Raw genomic sequence first — 21944 nt, 5'->3', positions numbered from 1 at the left:
AGTAGCTGGGACTACAGGCATGCACCACCATGCCCGGCTAATTTTTTCTATATATATTTTTTAGCTGTCCATATAATTTCTTTCTATTTTTAGTAGAGATGGGGTCTCGCTCTTGCTCAGGCTGGTCTCGAACTCTTGAGCTCAAACGATCCTCCCACCTCGGCCTCCCAGAGTACTAGGATTACAGGCGTGAGCCACCGCGCCCGGCCTGAAAGAGACTTGATAAGAATCAAATGATAGTGCCTCCTCTCTAGTTGGTTCAGCCACTAATTGCTTCCTTGCATTTGGTTTTAAACAATCTTATGTGTGACCTTAGAGAGGATGAAGAGCTTTTTTGGTTACAAATATTAATATTTGCTGCCATCTTTGACGCAAAGAATTTGAGGGATGAAAGGTAGGATACTTGTTAGCAGCAGTTATGTACAGAGAGAAGTGCAGTGTGCTTGATCTTTTCACTGTCATTTGTAAATATAACTCTATCAGAGAAGATATTCCATAAATGATTCACATCTTAGAAAAAAGGGTACATGCACATGGGTATATGTTGAAGTGAAGTTTGTCACAGTAAAAGACTGAAAACAGTCTAAATGTCTAACTGTAGGGTACTAGTTAAATAAAGTATGAGACATTCATACAATAGAATAAGACCAAAAAGGAAGTGAGTTATTTACTTATATGAATGATCCTTGAGATAAACTGTAAAGGAAATAAAAAGGTTTAGAGCACTGTATATAGTATGCTACCATTTGTATTAAAATGGAAGAAAGAGTATACTTAGTATTTGCTTGTATATGTGTAAAATGGCTTGAATATAAAATAATCTATTAGTATTAAGTCACCTCAAAGCAGGGAAACAGATTGGCTGCAGACAGAGGTGGAAGAACAATGAGGTACAAGAGGCTGAAGCAGCACCTTGCCTGCTTAGCCGTTTTGCTAAGCTCTGCCTATGTTTAAATTGGGATATCAAAATTGATAAGGAAAGCAAAAAACCTTAGTATGCTGACATATAAGCTGAGGCTAATTTAGGCTAATCTTCACAATTTATTCTAGTAACTTGGTAAGAAATAATAGGTCAGATTCTTAGGAGACCCTTCTTTTCCATGGTTCCCCCTTTACAATCTCCACCACTGTCTTTATAGTGAATAAACCAGGGACTCTTTTGTTTCAAATGAGACAATGAAAGTAAGCACTTAGAGCAGTGCTTGGCACATCGCAGGTACCTAGTAAGTAGTACCTATAATTATAACTATAGATGCATGGATGAGGTGGGAGGAAAGAGAACACACTTAAAACCTATGCCCTAAGAATGTCAGTATTTTCATTTATTACAAAAGCAGGTTTGCACCATTCTGGATGGATATGTAACAATAAATATATCAAGCCATGTACTCTGGGAATTTATCCTCATAACCTAAGGATCTGCACTGAGACGCAGCTTTAATAATAATCAAAAAAACACTGTTCATGACAATGAGACATTAGAAAATACCCCAAATATATAATAGGGGAGTTGCACGAGTAAACTGTAGAATACTCTATAGTGATTAAAAATAAGAAATTAAGAGAGAAATTGCTAAAGTTTTTTTTTTAAAGGACCCTTTTAATAGTATATATAATGCTTGAGAATTATTACCTATAAAATAGAATGTGACTGTTGTGTTATTCAGAAATATGAAATGATGGATGTTTTGGCCCAAGAGAGACTGAGCATCTGCAAGACAGTTGTTACTTGGCTAAATAATAGGTTGGAGAGCTCTTTTTCTGGACCAAGAACTGGCGTACTCTGGTGAACTCAGACAGATTGCCTACTTTTTGGTGATATGTTTTTCTCTTCTGAATAACAATAAGCATGAAATACTATCCCTGTCTTGGCTTTCATTGACTTTGTATTAATTGATCGGGTAAAGTGGGACATAAAATGAATGAATAAGAATTGTGGCAAATTTAAAACTTTCATTAACCTTTAGCTTCTGTCACTTTGAAGATCTTCAGTACATTGATTAGTAGAAAACAGAGTTGATGAATAATAAAATACCTTCATTTTCCTATCTCTTTACCTTCCTACTCTTAAGAAGTGATAATTTTAAAAGGAGAAATGAGATAGAACTATGGAAACCAAAGTACATTCACTTCTCAGTTATGGACTGTTATGTTTCCCACTATAGCATTACTCAGACCTCCCTGATGTGTTGAGGTAGGTTAGGTCATGGCTCAGTTCCTCTTGCAATTTATTAGTTTTAGAATTCCCCCACCTCACCCCCTATTAGCTCATTAGTCCTAAGTTGTAAGAATGACTGTGCCACTGTCTCCTGTGGCATAGGGCAAGGGTGTGCACATAAAATGTAAACTTCATAGTGGCTCTGTTGCTGTGGTGGTGTTCTATTTAATAATTGCCAAGGGGCTGTGCTAGAATAGCTCTGTATCCCCTTGCTTATTTTTCTGGGAGGTAAGGAAGCAGCAGTTCTAAAACAGGGAGGAGGTGAGATATGGCAGCCCCTTGCAGGATTAAAAACAGTGTCTATCCTGCTTTTTGGGCTTGAGTTTATACAAACAAAGAGTAACTGAGAATTCTACATGGTAGTGAATGTGTTTTTCTACATTTAAGTAAATGTGGTTTTATTGGAATGAATGATTACTCTTCTTAATGTATTATCGTATTAATGTATTATTCTCTTTTCTTACAGGGGCCAGATCATCAAACAATTTTATTTAACCATGGTGCAGTTCAAAATATTGCTCACCTACTAACCTCATTGTCCTACAAAGTAAGATATTAAAAATTATGGCCAGATTTTTATAACTTGTTTTTGGTTTCTAGAAAGAGGCCCACATTTTTATTGCTTCTTTGATAGGTATTGTGATTGAAAGTAGTATTTTTTTTCTTTTGAGACAGAGTCTCATTCTGCTACCCGGGCTGGAGTGCAGTGGCATCATCATAGCTCACTGTAGTCTCCAACTCCTGGGCTCAAGCAATCCTCCTGCCTCAGGCTTTCTTAGTAGATGGGACTAGAGGCACCTATCCCCACATCCAGCTAATTTTTTAATTTTTGTAGAGATAGGGTCTCGCTATTGCCCAGGCTGGTTTTGAACTCCTGGACTCAAGCGATCCTCCTGCCTAGCCTTCCAAACTGCTAGGATTATAGGTGAGAGCCACCACACCTGGCCCCCAAGGTAATATTTTGTCAGTAAAATGTTATAGGGCATTATTTTACCTGTAGAATGCTCTTTAAAAAAAAAAAAGGAAAGAAAAGCTGCTCTTTCATCTCTTTTTTCAGGGTACAGTTGTGCCATGAGTTCCTATTGATTTGCACCTGTTAAATAGTATTTCAGGTCTTTTCTGGTTAGGTAGCAGTGCCAAATCTGCTGCTTGAGGTGATGCCTTGAAGTATATAGAAGCAATGGCTTGCTGTATAGGGAAAGACTTTGGATTTCATATTTGAGACCTTTATTTAGCCACAGTGACTAAGACTTACCCTCATATACATCAACATTTAAAGTGTGTTCTGTTTTGTATTTTGAGTTAAGAAGCCAGGAGTTTTCAGGCTTATTAATTAAATTTTCTTTACTGTCTTTTATATATAGGTCGGCAGCATCATAATATATTATGAGGCATTGAGTTAAAACTTTGGCCATTCATTTTTGTCCATCCACCAAGTTGTGGCAAATATTGGAACATTATCCTTACTGTATCATATTAGAGCTGGATGTGGCAGGAGATTTCTGCAGAGCAGGGAAGCAGTCATTTTTGTCTTCTGTTCACTTGCACTGACCCCAGTCTGCTCTTTTAGTCCTTAGCTTTATTTTCAGGTATAGTCTGCTAATGTGTATGTTTTCCCACCAAGACATCAGAGTTTGGTCTTGGCAAAGAGCTCACAAGGGTAGGAATGGGAAGTGGAGCCAGTTTCAAACTAGCCAAAGGCAGGGGAAGGAAATGTGTACCAAAAGCCACTTTGTCTGCCCTGTGTCATACAGAGGCAAAAAACAGTCAGCAGTGCACATCAAGAAACAGTTTTGGGGCAGCTATTTATTATCCCTTTACTTTACGTCCTTTAGCTTCCTTAATTTCTCCTGCTCTTCTTCTTTCTTATCTTTTCTGTACCAGACTTCCTTATCTGTTATAACAAATATAAAAACCTTGAAGTTGTGAAAGAGGAAAAGTGCCTGGTAATAACTACTCGTTTGCCAAGGCATACTCCACTGTCAGAATGTCATTAACATATTCTAGGTTCCTCTTGTGGGCACATGCTAGTGCTGCAGAGCGTTGCCCAGGTTAGGGACAGGACTTTTTCACACCCCAACTACCTATCCTGTGAGTGCTTGCCAACCTCACGTTCCACAGAAAAGCATCACGTGTAGACTCAAGCGTAGAATAAGAAGTGAGGATTTGATTATTTGGTGAAAACTGAACAGAAAGAATGAAAAATGAACAGCTCTCATAGGAGCTTCTGCAAATTGTAAAACATATTGTGTATGGTCAAAAGATTGGTTCTTTGGTATAATATTATCCCAGACCAGTAGCCTAGTTTTTAAGGACTTCTAGCACAGTTTGTAGGTGTTTTAAAAGTTATTAAGTCCTTCTCAAATTTTTATTCTAACATTGTTTTCTCTCCTGTTGTTCTTGCCCCCATTTCCATCCCGTATACATCTACAAAAGTAGTCCCCCCACCCCCACCTTTTTTTTAAATGCCTTCCCTTCCCTTCAGTTCTCTGGTTTATAGTTAGGGAAAAAGAGACATACCACTTGAAAGGGACTTGGTAATTAATTGTTATTAAGTTCCCTTTGTCTTACCAACATTGTATTTTGTACAGTATTCTTTTAAATTTAATTAGGGATTTATCTAGTTCAACTTTAATTGCTACTTCCTGTTTTTTCTATTACTTCAAAATTAATTTTAACTTGTATAATTAATTTTTACTATACTCTTCAGATATACAGATGTTATTCCCCTAAGTACTTCTTTTAATATTTTAAGAAGATTTACATAGTTATTTTTTTAGAAGAGGCGTTTAGATTTTGAGACATTAGAATTCGTATTTACAAAATTAAATGCATTATTTATTTGTTCATTATTTTTACAGGTTCGAATGCAAGCACTGAAATGCTTCTCAGTTTTAGCTTTTGAAAACCCCCAGGTATCGATGACCCTGGTAAATGGTAGGCTGGAACTTTCAGTGGCACCTACACGATTTAATTTATGAACTTTGTAGATTTAAAGAATTTCCTTAATCGTTGTTGTTTGTTTTATTTCTAGTTTTGGTTGATGGAGAATTGTTACCACAGATTTTTGTGAAGATGTTACAGAGGGATAAGCCTATTGAGATGCAGCTCACATCAGCAAAATGGTAAAAGTCAAGACAATGTGGGAAGAAAGACAGTGTTTTATCGATATCTTAAGAGTATTTTTGGACAGCCAACCTTGCTTCCAATCCCCATCTTGTTTTGAGATTTTGAAATTTGAAAGTCATGAGGCTATCTCATTTTCTTAAATGGTTCTGAGTTTTTTATATTCAGTTTATTACTAGTAGTATGCAGAACAGGAACTCTCATATAACATCTAAGACTATCTATAGAAAATTACTACATCTTCAACTTAACTCTCCTTGTATTTCAGTTGAAGTAATACAGCATTAGATCAGATTTAACCAATACATATTATGCCAAGTATTAAGCCAGGAGACTGTAAAGATATAAAAATGTGGAGCAAGAATTAATTGAAGTTGATAACCAAGTGATGTTCAGAGAATGTGGCTTCCTCATTTTTCGAGGAAAAAGCAAACAAAACAATCCTCAAAAAGATATGATAGTTTATAAGGTAGTTAATTTTAGCATAATTTCTGGCTCATATAAGCATTCAATGCATGTTAAATCTGTAATAAGGTCATTAAATATGAAATGTCCTATTTTGAATCAAAAGTATAGTTTATTGTATCTTAAACAAGAAGCAGTAAAATTAATCAAAGTATGCTCCTAAACTATCGACGCAATTTTGTTATATTAACGGCAGCTTGTTTATGCTAGCTGCAAAGAAGCCTGGAGAGTAGGTAGTGATGAAAGGCGTTTTCCACAGTTTGTTGAGAATTTAAAATTTTTCTTACAAAAAGTGGTCCAAAGCCTGGAAGAAGTGGTAGACTTCTTGGTGCAAGGTCTGGTGGATATGGTGGATGACAGAGAGTTTCCAAGTCCAGCTTCTGTAGTTTGAGCAGCATTGTTTATGCAACATGTGGTCAACTTGCAAGAGAATTGGCATGTCTCTGTTGACCGATCTCGGCTGCTAAATCGCAAGCATCCTCATCATTTCATCCCATTGATTGTAGTAGACATCTGCTGTAATCGACTGACCAGGTTTCATGAAGCTGTAGTGGATAATACCAGCGCTGGACCACCAAACAGACACCATTAGCTTTTTTTGATGACTATTCAGTTTTGGACTGTGTTATGGCACTTCACCTTTATCTAACCATTGTGCCGAATGCTTGCAATTATCAAAAACAATCCATTTTTCATCGCACATAACAATACAGTGTAGAAATGATTCGCCTATATGTTGTGACAGCAAAGAAAGGCAAGCTTCGAGATGATTTCTCTGTTGATACTCACTTAATACATGCGGAACCCATTTGTCCAGCTTCTTGACCTTACCAATTTGTTTCAAATGGTCCAATATTGTTGGAATAGTAACATCAGACCTTGCTGCTAATTCATGCGTAGGTTGAGATGGATTCACTTCCACTGTAGCTTTCAGCTCATCATTTTCCACCTTGGTCTCAGATCACCCATGTGACTTATTTTCAAGATTAAAATCACTAGAACAGAACTTCTCAAACCATCACTGTACTGCGCGTTCATTAGCCACATCCTTTCCACACACTTCATTGATAGTTCAAGTTATCTGCGCTGCATTGGTTCAACAATGGAACTTACATTCGAAAATAACATGAATTTTTGACTTATCCATGGTTTCATAAAAATTGCTCTGAAAAAAATTTGAAAGATAATGACAAGCCAAAACGTGCATTTGAAAGACTAAGGGTATGCCTTCACAATAAACATAAAACAAGTGTCAAAGTGAAATGTCAGAGATATCAACTATCAAACGTAGTACTTAAGGAAATCGGACGTTTCGTATTTAATAACCTAATATCAACACATTAACAGATATGTTGAGTATCTGTTGTGTAGGGTTGTGTGCTAAGTGAATTGTTCAGTTTTAGTATTTAAGAAGCTGTGGCTCTCCAATATTTTGTTGAGAATTAGGAATTTTTAGTGAATTACTGATGCATCATGAGTTGTTTGGTTTTTGTTTATTTTACTTGTACTGGCTTTTTTGTTTGCTTGCTTTTTATCTTAATTTTAAAACTGAACATTTCCCTCTTTGTTAGTAAGGTAATGTTCCCATGTAAATGGTTTCAGAAAAACAGTGTGGTAATAAGTCTCAAAATAATGATAACAGCTACAAAGATTTCAACCCTCTATAATATATGTAAAAGAATTTTACTTATCTGTTTATAGCTTTCTGTAGATGCCAAACGTGGGATATTTTAGTTTTAACCCCCATCTTACTAAAGGAACCTAATTCAAAAAGGAAATTCCTTAATTTAAATTTCTGAAGTACTTAATGTTCAGTGCCTGCCTTGGGAGTACAAATTAATTTTATTCTTATTCAAAGCAGATATAATTATGAAGGTAAATTATTTTTCAGTAGAACTAAATCATTAACTAATCCCCACAGCCTCTGCTGTTAATCTCTGAATAGTTAATTTCTGATGAATTGCTGTTAAGTGTTATAAATTAAATGCCTCTTCTGTGATACTTTTACTATAGCTTTTGGAAGGGGCATATACCAACTTAACTTCATTTAAGCTGTTTTGTTAACCTTATATTTTATTTTTAACATTTCCCTCTTTTTATTATAGAAAATTTCAAACATAAAAAAATATAAAGAACTAACATATGTCCAGCACCTAGCTTCAAAATGTATCTACTCATTAGGTCGTTTATTTTAAAAACTATTTTGTAGTTTTTTTGTTTTGTTTTGTTTTGTTTTTACCTGGCTGTCTATCTATCTAATCTATATCAGTCAGTTTTCTTTGGCTATTAAATTGACTGAACCTCCTATCAGGGAATGTCATAATCTTCTCCCTCAATATAAATAATAGTACTTGGTTTTCAGTTTTTTCCTAAAATCTTAAGGCAAGTAATTTTTCTTTAAACACCAAGCAGAAACTTACTTTCTGCCATCTTATTCCAGTTTAACTTACATGTGTAGAGCTGGAGCAATTCGGACAGATGACAACTGTATTGTATTAAAGGTAAGCTAATTGTCTTAAGAAATGTGAAAATTATTCAGTCATATAAGTGTTGAACATACATACTGGTATTACTGTTTCTTTTTACACATATATCATTATGGTATGTGTGCATGATGTAAAATAATATTAAAACACCAGGCTTTCTTTTCAGTGGATGCCATATAATTTTTTAAAATTGATATTAGATGTGTTTTGGAAGTCAAGTGAGATAATTCTTTCCTTGTCACAACTTTTTCATTTAGGAATGATAAAAGATGCGGAAGGTGTGGAAATTGTAAAAGTGTGTAAATTCAGTTGAAATAGAAAATATATTTTATTCCTTGGTTTCTATTAAATTTGCAGTATAGTTTTATAGGCAAGCAGTTTGCTACTTTGCAGGTAAAGACTTTATGGCACTCTCATAGCTGATAATCACAAGGCATAATAACTTGAAAACAATCATCGTCAGTATTGTGGTATGTCAGTTGCAACCCGAACTTAGGAAAACCTGGCGAAGAGACCAACCCTAACAATCCTAAGACCTGGACTCTGGTTTTAGCATTCCCACCACTGACTGACTTGATGTCCTTTATTCTTTTGGTGTCTCAGACTCCTGATTATGAAAATAGAGTGAATAATTCCTGCTCATCTATTCCACAAGGTTATTGTGAGGTTAACAATATATTAAATACATTAAAATGTCTTATTAGTTATAAAGAATAAGTAAATAAATTGATCATGTGTTATTTTATGAATATGAAATCTCATTATCATTGTTCAAAAGGTGAACCCAAGGATAAAAGAGCATTAAGACTAACATTTGCTTTAGTCTTTGGTGAAGAGAGTCAATTAATTTGATGATATCTGAGGACCTGCCCCCTCCAAGTAAAAATTCTACATAGAGTGCTAAGGATTTCCATACAAGTGACCTTTGTGTTTTTTTACTTCTCTAAACTTCTTTTTCTTCCTCATTGGTAAAATAGGTTAGTAGTATCTTCTTCATGTAGTAGTTGTGAGTATTAAATTCAGTAATCTATGAATTTATGGTATCGATGAATAGTAGTAACTAGTAATGTTAGGAAAAAAGAGAATAGGGCCTTCCCCTTGGAAGCCTAAGGTTGAGTTGTAAAAGCCTGAACTAGCCTGACAGGAAATCAATAGTGAACAATAAAGTGCTGAACTGTAGTAAAGATACAATAGGAACTTAGAAAAGAGCAAAGTACAGTTGACTGCAGTATATGAGGAAGGCTTCCTAGCAAGTGGATTCATCAGTCTTAGAAATAGTAAATACATGGGATATTTTTACTGAGAACCTAATGTAAATAAATTACCAACACCAGTGCCAAGATTTTTGAAATAGTAAATACGTGGGATATTTTTACTGAGAACCTAATGTAAATAAATTACCAAGACCAGTGCTAAGATTTTTGAAGGACCTCAGAAGTAAAATTGGACTAGTGAATACCACCACACTCATTCCAGCAAGTTCTTGGTAAAACTCAGCACATGTGATTGATGCATTTTGCTCACATTATGGGAGAACTGGTGGAATCTGAGTAATGGTAAGCTCACTGAATTTTTAAAGCTGTATTTTGTTTTGGCAACTTCAGTCCTAATTCCCAAACCAAAAAAATAAAAGTCATTATGACAATATTACTTACTAAGGAAAAGATAGCTTACTTTTTCTAAAGCAAAATCATTCTGAATTAAACTGCTGTATCTCTTTTAGGTAAATAAATACATAGATGGGGCAGAACCATCAGACATAATTTGTTAGGGATTCTTAAATGTCTTTTATAAGGTTGTACAATAAAGCTTCAATCTTATTGATCACAAAAGCCTAATTACAGTTTGTATTAATATATTTGATGTATAATTAGAGTTTAGTGTGCCAGCACAAATAATTAATCTGCACTGACTTTTGATTGTGCATTTTTTTAAAAAATGTTTATACTCTGAAAATCAATAAAGGAAATATTTGATCACAAACATGATTGATTCCCAGTAAAAACCATGGAGTTGATTCAGTCACTGTATGCTCTTCATCAAGCTTTGCCTTTACCAAAAAGCAAATAATTAATCTCACTACCTTTCAGACATTGCCTTGTTTGGTTCGAATGTGCAGTAAGGAGAGATTACTAGAGGAGAGAGTTGAAGGAGCTGAGACACTTGCCTATCTGATTGAACCAGATGTTGAGCTACAGAGAATCGCTAGCATAACTGATCACCTCATTGCCATGCTTGCTGATTATTTCAAGTATCCCAGCTCAGTGAGTGCCATCACTGATATTAAAAGGGTATGTTCTCTTTTCCTTTTTAGCAGATCAAGACAGGGATTTTAAAAAAGTTTTTCTTACTGCTCACAATTTTGAACCAACTGATAATTACAACTCAAAGCCCTTTTAAATAAAGGATCTTTTATCTTTGCGAACATAGATGATGTTGCTTTGTGAGTTTTTTTGAATCTGATTTAATGTTTATTGTCAGAAATTTTTTACTAAGCAGATCAGCAATAAAGAAGAAAATTGCATCCCTAACTCCCAACTAAACCCCCAAAACAGTGGGGTCTTTAAGCTGGGTATTAACATATCCACATCATCTAATCTTACTCAAGGTAACAGAATCGTTTCTGTTGCTGTATTCTCATTCTTTAGGTCAAGGGTAATCTTTTGTTACAGGTGACTAAGTTGCCTTGTTTTACTTTACAGTCTTTCTTTTTTGTTACCTTTTTCCCGTATTCTCTTTCTTTCTTTCTTTTTTTTTTTTTTTTTTTTTTTTGAGACAGAGTCTCACTCTGTTGCTGGGGCTAGAGTGCCATGGTGTCAGCCTAGCTCACAGCATCCTCCAACTCCTGGGCTCAAGCAATCCTCCTGCCTCAGCCTCCCGAGTAGCTGGGACTACAGGCATGCGCCACCATGCCCGGCTAATTTTTTCTGTGTATGTTTTTAGTTGTCCATATAATTTCTTTCTATTTTTTTCAGTAGAGATGGGGGTCTTGCTGTTGCTCAGGCTGGTCTCGAACTCCTGAGCTCAAACGATCCACCTGCCTCAGCCTCCCAGAGTGCTAGGATTACAGGCGTGAGCCACCGTGCCCAGCCCCCATATTCTCTTTCTTTTTCTCAGTTTCATACTGTGTTTCGGGTCTGCTAGTGACAGCTAAAGCACCATTTAACCTCTAGTTTGGGACTATCAAGGACCAAATTGTGCTAACTTTTTCTGAAAATATAAGTTTCTTAGAATTGATAGATATTTCTTTTGTCTTGTTTCTTTTCAGCCTGTTTGCAATATCCATTTCTTTAAGCAAACTGTAAGAGAAAGTTTATTTAAGAAGGTCATGGTAGAGAGAGCATTGCCTCTTAATTAGTAGCCAGTACTGTTTCATGAATGTGACTATATTTTTCATGCCAGTGGTCCCAATGGTAACTGTTCTCTTGACCTCTCCCCCATGCTTCTGAGTTCCAAAAGACCTCATCTGGCAGGCAACTGTTCATTTGGCATTTGACGTTGAAAATAAAACAAACTATTAAGGGTATGTCTTTTCTTTGTCTTTGGAAGGGCCTAAAATAACCTTCATTGATATTTGCATTAGTAATGTACACTGCCCTCTGTGTATTGAAGATATGTGTCTGCTCTTCTTCCGTAGTGTTGTTTTTACAGCAGAGGTGATGGTTTGCCTTGTTTGTTTTCCCTCTGGCCATTTGTTCACACTGACCTATACAAAGCTACAATCTCACCAATACAAAGATACATGAGGAAGCCCTAACTGTGGCCTCATGAACACCCTGAGTTGACCACCCCAGCAAGGCAAATAAAATGTTTTGGGCATGAGAGTAAGGAAACATAATTTTAAGAACTTCTGGGTTATACATGTGTAAATTATTTAAATGGTATATAAAAGATTATCCCTTCTGTTAGAATTTTTCCATTTCATTTCCATCAGAGGAAAATTGTAATAATTTTTTTAAATGACCTCCTAATGCCAAACTTGAGTAATAGTTTGTTTTATCATCTTGAATTTTGATGATGGATTATCCAAAGGTTTCTGACCACAAAAGTATAGACACTAGACCCATAGAGAGAAACCTTCACATGTTAATAAATGTGTGATTTTCATGGTATGTTAGTCCAAGTCAATATTGTAATATCTTACATTATGACTGGAATGTAAAGACTTGAAGAGTAGATACTTTAAAACTTATCAAAATGATTATTGTATATTGGGACATTCCTTCCATAATCCGTAAGTGCCTGCTTTGATCAAAACATTTTTTGGAACTGTTCTAAAGAATTGCCTTCAGAGCCGCGCTATATAAGTATTTGGTTTTTATTGGGTTTTTTGTTTGTTTTTTGTGAATTTTTTTCCCTAAATGATATTACCCCACTGGATTTCCCATCTTCACACGCAACAATCAGTGATAATTAACTTAAAATTCTCATAGTTGTTGAAGTTATACCACTTTCAGGGTTTTCTAGCTAATATGCCAGTTAGCTCTTTGGGAAGTTTCAAGAGGGTCTCAATGTTATGAACAATACTGATGTCATTGGATAAAAGTAAACCTTTCCAAGGTGACTCCTTTGGAAAAAGTGGTACTCGTTTGGATGATTAAGTTACCACTCTTACTTATAAAATTATTTATATTATTGACATGCTTTGTATAGTTACTGGTTCATAGTCGTTAAAAGTATCCTGAGAATATGCTTCTATTTTAATTTTATGGTAGTTTGTTGATAAATCAGATATATTGATAACTTACAAAGCTAGTTATGCATGTTTATTGCTTTATACCAATAAATAATTTTAATAATTTTCTTTAAAAAAACCACATCCTGAACGTAAGTCTCAGATAACTGTAATAGACTGTAATGGTTACTATGGTATATTGTTTATTAAGTGTTTTCTCAAAAGGTTCCCTATTTCTAAAAAGCTTTTTAAATGCTGAAATTAGGCCAGCACTACTCTTAATGTTTGAGAAAACTAGGGAAAAACCTCCTAAAGACATTGTCGCAATAGCATTCAAGTTATCAGCTATAGTCTGGGGCTAGAAAGGCCTAGGTGTGCCTTCTTTTGGAGGAGAGCATTTTAAAGAGCTACCGCAAGCAAGCATCAGTGCCACTAAAGCTACTATCTAAGAACACTGAATTGTTAGGGGTCAAAGATTCACAATGGTTGTTCATAAATCAGTGTCAGATGTTGTATTCACTTTTAGGCTGAAATAGGCTTTATACATTTCAGGTCATGATGACACAAACACAGCAAAGGCTCAGTTATACATGAACAGAACCCAAAAATAACTGGAAAATTCAATGAATGACTGGGAAATTCACTAGTATGTTATAGTTAATGATTTTTTTCTTCAACTTTACTCAATTTAATTGGAAATTTAATTTATGGACTGAGTTGGAACATATCTTTTTTTCCCTCACATAGCTTGATCATGACTTAAAACATGCTCATGAACTCCGCCAGGCTGCATTCAAGCTCTATGCCTCTCTTGGAGCAAATGATGAAGACATCCGGAAGAAGGTGAGTCTGGGAGAGGGGCGTCCCCCAGTCCTGACAGCCAGCAGGCAGGGAGTGACATCAACCTGAAAGTCGTGGTGAAGAGCACTAACAGTGACTGTTTGAATATAATAAAGCAGAGTGACTTAAAGGCATAATTGAAGAATGAATGGGACCTGGATTTGTAGGGTTGTTTGTTTTTAGAACTTAGAGTGGCATGGCCGTGCTGGAATGATAAATAACTGGCGTGCTTTTTTTGTGTCATTAATATGAATAATTATGTTGCACATTTTTGCATGTGTTCTGATAAAAATCAATTTTAGCACTGTGAAGCTTCAGACACCTTGAAAAACCTAACATTAGAATTGTAAATGTTATTTATGGAAATACCTTCCAATGCCATTAAGAAATTCAAATCTCTATTGTATATTGTTCTTTGATATGTGGCTTAGTTTTATGTTTTGATTTTTTTTTTGCTGCTGTGCAAGTTTAATGTGAATAAAATCTTTGTGGAATGATGATTTTATGTTTAGTGAGTGGTCATCTGAATTTTCCAGCTCCCAAAGAGTGTATCACTGGTATAGCACCCTTGTGTTACTAAAGCCTAGTTTAACACTGAACTCATGTTGTTTATGAGACTAGATCTAAGTGAGGAGTAAAAAAGTATAGTGGTAATCTCTGACCTGGCTTCTTCCACAAACCAAAAGGCTAGAGCTTACCACTCAAAAACATTTATAATCTAATAAATTCTACACAGGCTTTTAGGAGCATCAGTGAGCAAAACCACATATTCTGTTTTGAGGAGCCATAGCAGAAAGAGTAAATTGGGCATTACTTACTGAACATGACAGTCTGCTAAATCTCCCCATCTCTGTTGGTATTTTGAGGAGCACTGTGATAGAAATCACAAAATATTAGAGTTTACCGTGATTCAGAAAAGTACTTCAGGCCTGTAGAAAGAGAAACAACTTTGAATTTGTTGAAATAAATTGAAAAGAAAATTTGTTCAAATTTGTTGAAATAAATTGAAAAGAAACCATCTTTGAAGAAATTGAAGTAATTGTAATAAGATTAGATGTGACAATAGCTTTAATTTAAAATCAGTGCAAAAAGCACAATTAATAAGCTGAATGTTTTCCGTATACCTCAATTTAGTTCAGTCAGTAAGATGTTTTGACTTGAAGTGTTTTTAGTACATGCCTTTGAATATCATTTTGACACCTCTAAACTTTCACTTACAAACTATCACTTAAAGACGAACATACTAGTGATATAATACTTCCCTGTATCTAAACATGATTTATGGATGTTGATGCTGATAATGTTTGGTTCAGTTCAGGTACATGGTGTATTGCAAGGGAAGAGGCTTTTATGGCAGCTCGTGTAGATAAACATTTTTTAAAAATCGATATGAACTGTATAACTTAAACATATAATAATTTGGGTGGTAATTAGGGCCCACTGGAAACAGAAGTATTTTACCCATTCTTGCAGCTCCAGAAGGCCATGTCATGGACTTAAAGGGAGATAGATAGATGGGCCATAATGGGGTAAAATAGGATGTCCATTTGTACTTCTTTGTACTTTTTTGTTAATAAACTATTGTTCTGGAATTAATGACTTAATTTGTGATATCATGTTTAGAAATACTTGAAACAATCTAATCAGTAGTCTATTAAAACTTGTATTCATAATGTGTATAATTTCCTGGTGAGGTAATTCCTGATCGTTTCTGTAGAAAGATGATAAATAAAGAATAAGTTATTAATTAATAGTTTTTTTGTGTGGTAAAGAAAAGATACTGTGACATTCTTATGTAATGGGGATTATATAGCATTTTTAGGAAGATATTTAAATTCTGAGAAATTAAGTGTTTAAATGATTTATAGTTCATAGTAACTACTGAAGAGAGAAATTGTAAAATGGAAAATATAAAGTAATTTTGTGATAAAATCTGCTTTGAATACTGGTCTTAGGAGTGGAAAGTCCTTATTTTCAGTGTACAAAGAATGATAAATAACTCTTTTCTTTTGAATGCATTTATTTCTATTCCATTTTTTGTTGAAGTAATTATTTGGATAGATTTTTATTTACTTTATGAAATATTTCTCCTTTACACTTATGCCTTATGAACTTTGATTGTATTCCTTTTTTGTGTAGATTCTTAAAGTACAGTGTTTATTGTTTCATTTTTTTAATGCAATATTTATGCTTGCCAAGATGGAATTTCAGCTAAATGAGTTAATGAATAGAGAATCTCTGAAAGATTTCAAGGACTGTAGACCTATTCTCCACTCTTACCTCCCCCATCTCCCAAAAAACAACAAAAAGGTTTTTTGTTTGATTCAGGAGAAAAACATGAAATGTTCAGTTGGTCTGCCATTTAAATCGAAAATGGGAATATAATTTAATAAATACTGTAAATAGTATGTATCCCAGTGCCCTATCACAGCCAGTTAAGAAAAGGAGGCAGAATGAAGATAAGAAAACAAGAGCAAAGAAGTATAGACAATGAGAGGTATACACAGCAGTTAAAGCAGAAGGACACTGGCCTTCCCTCTTCATAGAATTATATCTGTCTCTCAGCACTTCTAAAGACTTCTAAAGGCCTGCTGTGTTTCCATTTTTTGATGCCTTCTTTTTGGAACAGACAAAATAATGCTGAAGACTCAATGTGACTGTGTAGTTCAGAGATTTACCACCCCTGCTTTGGAGCAGTGTTGGTGTATTCCTATTAAAAGAAATCAACTATGTAACAGTGTCTGGAACCTAATAAGCACTCAATAAATATTTGTTGAATATAGAAATGAAAATGCAGAAATCATACACAGAGTGACATTTCCTTTAATATGTCTGGATCTTTTTGTGTCCTTCTGTGTGGAGCAAAATTAGTATTCTGATTCCTAGCTTTGCATCCTTATTACTCTATGACATACTTGAAAATTTCCTAATTTCCTGTGGTGTCCTGTCAGCTAGAGTGAAGGAAGGTGGTACTGGTGGAAAGAGTTCTGCAGATGAGAGTGAAAATCATTACCATTGGCTGTAACATGAAGAGGGAGAAGAAGCCCAAGGAAAGATGGAGGATCACTGAGCTTAGCAACAGTTATGGGCTGGCCATGTTAAACTTAGGAGAATTCAAATTATCTGTGATAATTGACCCAGACTCTGAATGGATTTTCATTAGAGAGAGTTAAGGGCCTAGGCAGGAATGGAGAACTCTGTGGAAGAGGGGTCTAAAGCACATGAGCAGTAACTGCACTGACAGCAATTCTAAGTAAAGTTAGCTCTCACCTCTCCCAAGAGGAAAGTCCAGTTTCTTAGGGTTTGTTTTGTTTTGTTTTGTTTTGATAGAGAGGGGGGTGTCTCACTGTGTTGCTCGGGCTGGTCTTGAACTCCTGGCCTCAAGTGATCCTCCTGCCTTGGCCTCCCAAAGTACTGGGATTACAGTGTGAGCTGCTGCGCCCGGCTGGAAAGTCTAGTTTCTAAGGATAGCCTTTATTAATGGTTATTAGGAAGCAGAAATCCAGTTAATGGGACAGTAAAAAGGAAAGAAGTTAGGATACCAAGAAAATAGATCAACAAACTTTTTCAAGAACTGGCCGCCTCAGTCAATGGTTAAGTCATGCATAGGCAGCAGTGACAAACAATCCTATAATTTGGAAGCTGCTTCTTTTATAACAAGGAAACTTGATTGGTACCTATCCATTATCAGTTAGGTTGGAAATTGAAAAAGGATTCTCTCTCTTTCACTCTCTTCAAGGAACTAGTAGAATTTGTCTAGAAATGTTAGTGTAAATTGAGGAAAATTAGAGGTAGTAAAGTATAAATTAAAATTCAAGGAATTATAAACTAACCAGGACGTTGGTTTTATATTTGATAAAAATAAACATATTACAAATGTTAAATGAAGTACTTATTGTAGCCTTTGCTTCTCTGGGGCAGCTGATTAATGGAACCTTTCAGAAAGCTTGTCTCTGAAGTTTTAATATACTTATATTTTAGCTGGAGATCCCATTTGAGGAACTAGAATGTAAGCTCCATGAGGGCAGGGATTTTTTTGTGTTTTGTTCATTACTGTATTCACAGTGCCTACAACACTGTCTCTGTGTAGTTGACACTTAATAAATATTTGAAGAGTGAGTGAATGAATGAATGAAAAAAATGAACACATGAATGAATGAGCCATATTATAAAATTGCATTATTAAGCACTCATTATTGAATTATATATGGTCTTCTGTGCATTAGGAACTTTTCTAACCTCACTAGCAATTCTGTATTTAAAGAGAGGAAATTTAAAATGGGGGGAATATACATCTGGTCATAAAGTCAAGGGGTTTCACTATTATACTTACTCAGCATAGAGAAAATGCAGGAAATTCCCAGTTTTCAAGAGGCAGGCAATCCTGAGCATGTGTCTTTTACTCACTTGGATATAGATCAAAGAGAACATGTTTTATAGTATGTACTTGCTTTGTTTCAAAATAATTTTGACCATTTCTTAGAAAGTATAGGGCTCTTTTTTTCTTTCTAAATGTGTGATTTAAAAAAATTATAGCATTCACAAGTATGAATTTGGACTAAGTTTTTTTAGGGATAAAAGTATGGTTTAATTTATAGATAGTAACCTCAGGAATCAACCTATTCTGTAAGATGATGTACAACTATATAAAATAGTACCTTCCCAATTAATGAATGTCTGATTTTTAAGGTCAGTAATTTAATTCAATTGTACATAGATTGCTTGAACTACTTACTTTATATAAACATTGTTCACTGGGTTGGGGGAGGAAGGCAATCAGGAAGGGGTGGTAAAGAGCAATAAAACATAGCCTTAAAACTTAGCATTTATAATAAAACCTCAGTAAGTCAGAGAAAAGTAAGGAATGAGCAGTAAGAATTTGCTTAGGACTCAAAGAATTATTTGGAACTAATTAAAATGGACATGTTTGTGGAGCTATCTTTGAATCAATTTGGAATATAATAGCTTAATTTTGGAGGTCATTTTTAATGCTTTCTAAATGCCTTTTATCTTACATTTTCAAGAATTGAAAACATGAAATCTTAAGGTTTTGTTCTCTGAAAGTAAAATAATCATCCAATCACAATCAGTTTACATGACCTATGTGAAGAAAGTGGCCAAGGGTGGGATGTTTTTTCTTCTTAGACTGAATAGTTTTGTTGGTTGTTTTGTTTTTGTTTTTGTTTTTTGATAACTAAGGCAGAAGAAAATAAGGAAAACAAAGAACAGGAATTGATAACTACAGAGTCGTTGTAAAGATGAGGTACAATGTATTTAAAATAGCACAGTGTCTGCCACATAATAGGTAATCAATAGAATCATTTATTAGAATATTTCCATGATTCATTGGAAGATTAAAAATATATATTTTTAAGTGTATTAGGAGAAAAGGTGACCAACATTGAAGGTGTTTACAAGAAAGGTTTGCAATGAAGAAAGTGATTTTATGCTATAAATTCCCAAAATTGTTAGTTATTTAATCCAATAAAAGCATACTTATATTTTAGAAACATAGGTTCTTTCTATAGAGTATTTCTTAATAATGACAAGATGTCTTTTTTGTCTTATAATTTTATTTTAATACATTTAAAATACTGATTTTTAAAAACTTTTCATTGTTATAGCATGCCCTCCAAAGCACCAAATATAGTTTCAGTTGTTTTTCTATATTTCTTTATTACATTAATATTCTATATTAAATTATTTCTATATTAAATAGGATATATAATACAAATCAATAATTGGTTAAAATCATAGATGATAGATGTCTTGAGAAAAGGAGGCCAAATTCTATTTAACTTTGATTACCTAAGTATTACTGTCCATGGTTATCATGGATGTCATTTCTTCAAAGAGTCATCATTCATATGAAACCATATCCCAAATATATATGTTCACATTTTGAACAAATGTAAATTTTTAATGTATTTTCAGTGCTATAAGATTTTAAATTATATTCGTAAATTTAAGTTACTTTTTCTTAATATCTTTCTGCTATCTCAAAAGCTTGCTAAGCATTCACTTTGTTATTTTTGTAAGCATTTTTGTCATTTGTTATAGCTTGATTTTATTACTAGTTGATCTTCTGGGTAACAGTATAAATGTACCATGAATTTATATTTTTAAATATTTTGCAAAGTTTAATAATTCTAAATGGTCATTTAAAAGGCACAGCATCAAATATCTGTATTTGTCTCTGCTATGAAATCAGGCAGATACAAAGAATTATTTCTAAGCCTTAACGTGCATATTGAAACAAACACCTTGAATGTTTTGAAGGGTTTTCCATGGTGTACCACATAAGTAGCACCCTTCAGAACTTGGCTCTGCTACTAAATAGCAGTACATTTATTTAGAATTCATAGTTCCTTGACTTACACTGTGATTAAATTGTTAGTTATCTTCTTAAAGGTAATGTACCAAAGAATTTTAAATGAACCTTGCAGTATTCATTCATGATGGTAAGTATTTTTAAAGGGATAACCATGACAGAACCAGGTTTTGCCACTTACCCACAGTATTGAAACCCTTGGCCTTCAGCATACTGAAAGAAGCAAACCTGGGAGTGATAATGTTACATACATAAGAGAGGTATTTATAAAATAAAGTAACAAATTTTTGTTTCAGAGTTTCATTAAATGGAGATATAAAATTGAGTGTTATGCTATTTGTGATATGTAGTTGCTTAAACCGTTGAATTACAATTCTTTATTTTTAAAGTATGAAGTAAAGGTTGGTTTTTTTGTTTGTTGTTTGTAATCTAAATAAAAGGTACACATGTGTTATGAGCCAAGAAATGGGCTAAAATATGATCTCTATTAGATCTGTAAAGCTAAAATTAGTGACTTAGTTGGATTTCCATCTGGAAACGAATGAAATGTTTGGAGTAAATATTTGTAGATTAATAGACCTTGAAAAAATTGAGTTTTTGGTGAAGAATCAGGATTGCTGCTACACTCTTTCCTACTGTTAAAATGCTAGCACAGGGGTCAGCAAACTACATCTTGTGGTTACCTTTTACCTACATAATAATTCTCTAGCCTGCAAGATAAGGATGATTTTTGAATTTTGAAATGATTGGGGGGAAAATCAAAAGAATAGCATTTCCTGACATATGAAAAGGAAATTAAATTCTAATTTGTGTCCATGAAGTTTTATTGCGGTACAGCCATGTTGGTTTGTTTATATGTTGCCTTTGGCTGTTTTTCACTAGCATGGCAAGTTAAGTAGTTGGAACAGAATCATGGCCCACAAGGCCTAAAATATTTACTGCCTGGCCCTTACAGAAAAAGTTTATTCACCCTGTGATAATACTGCACAGCTAAATAGAAACTATCAAAAAGCAGTTTGGTGAAAAACTACACTTTACATATGCCCCTTAGTACTAGATTATAGAAAGAAATAGGGCCCTCACCAGGAGAGGGAGAAGCCAGTTAAGAAAGTCATTATCAAATGTTGATGGTATAACATTGTCACTGGCCACTTCCCTACATGCTGATACTCTTGTTTGAATGATTTTGGCATGTGACAGCCCCTAGACAAATTGGATAAAAAGTTTGGCTTTTGATTTTGATAGGAAATGTTACTGGAATCTGTGTGTTGGTTAGCAGAGTTGCCTGATTAAGATTTTCCACCATGCTCAAGAGAAAAATAAAGATCTAGTTTACTTATTAAGTAAATATCTATTAAGCTTTTGCTAAATCAAAAGCATTGCATTGGATGTTTTGGGCACTTGCAAAATCATATAATTGAGACAGATCAGAAGATAACCTGTTTGGGAACTTAATTTAACATATAACTACTACCATTTGTTGAGCACTCGCTATGTGCTGGACTCTTGTGCTTAAGCATTAGCACATTATCTCCCTTCAAACTCATACTACCTTGTGAGATAGCTGTTGCAGATTAGGAAATGAGCAGTTTGACCAAGGCCATGCAGCTAGGAAGTGGTAGACCCTACATCTTATCCCAGTTTCTCTGACTCTCCAAAGCCTATACTCCTAACCATTGTATTACTTTACTCATGTAAAGTTAAATACCATTATTAGAACCTAAATATGACATAGAATGACAAATTCACAAGAGAGTATATGATTAGTCTGAAATGGGTGAAAAAGAAAATACTATGAATTGA

General features: G+C 34.5%; 1 protein-coding gene across 8 annotated transcripts in view; it reads left to right on the top strand.

Moving 5' to 3' along the window:
* ARMC8 (armadillo repeat containing 8) overlaps positions 1-21944 on the top strand; it is a 105369-nt gene that overhangs the window by 40982 nt on the left and 42443 nt on the right. For 7 of the 8 annotated variants that reach the window (XM_069473186.1, XM_069473184.1, XM_069473187.1 and 4 more), the window contains 6 exons: positions 2685-2765; positions 5080-5155; positions 5253-5343; positions 8250-8310; positions 10386-10586; positions 13718-13813. In XM_069473186.1, the coding sequence (XP_069329287.1) occupies positions 2685-2765; positions 5080-5155; positions 5253-5343; positions 8250-8310; positions 10386-10586; positions 13718-13813 (606 nt within the window). The remainder of the gene's footprint in view (positions 1-2684; positions 2766-5079; positions 5156-5252; positions 5344-8249; positions 8311-10385; positions 10587-13717; positions 13814-21944) is intronic. The other variant, XM_069473189.1, reaches the window with a different exon arrangement.

Source organism: Eulemur rufifrons, chromosome 7, assembly GCF_041146395.1.
Source record: "Eulemur rufifrons isolate Redbay chromosome 7, OSU_ERuf_1, whole genome shotgun sequence".
In the NCBI taxonomy this organism is placed as follows: domain Eukaryota; kingdom Metazoa; phylum Chordata; class Mammalia; order Primates; family Lemuridae; genus Eulemur; species Eulemur rufifrons.
The sequence above is the reverse complement of the archived record's forward strand: the minus strand, read 5'-3'. Positions and strand labels throughout refer to the sequence as shown.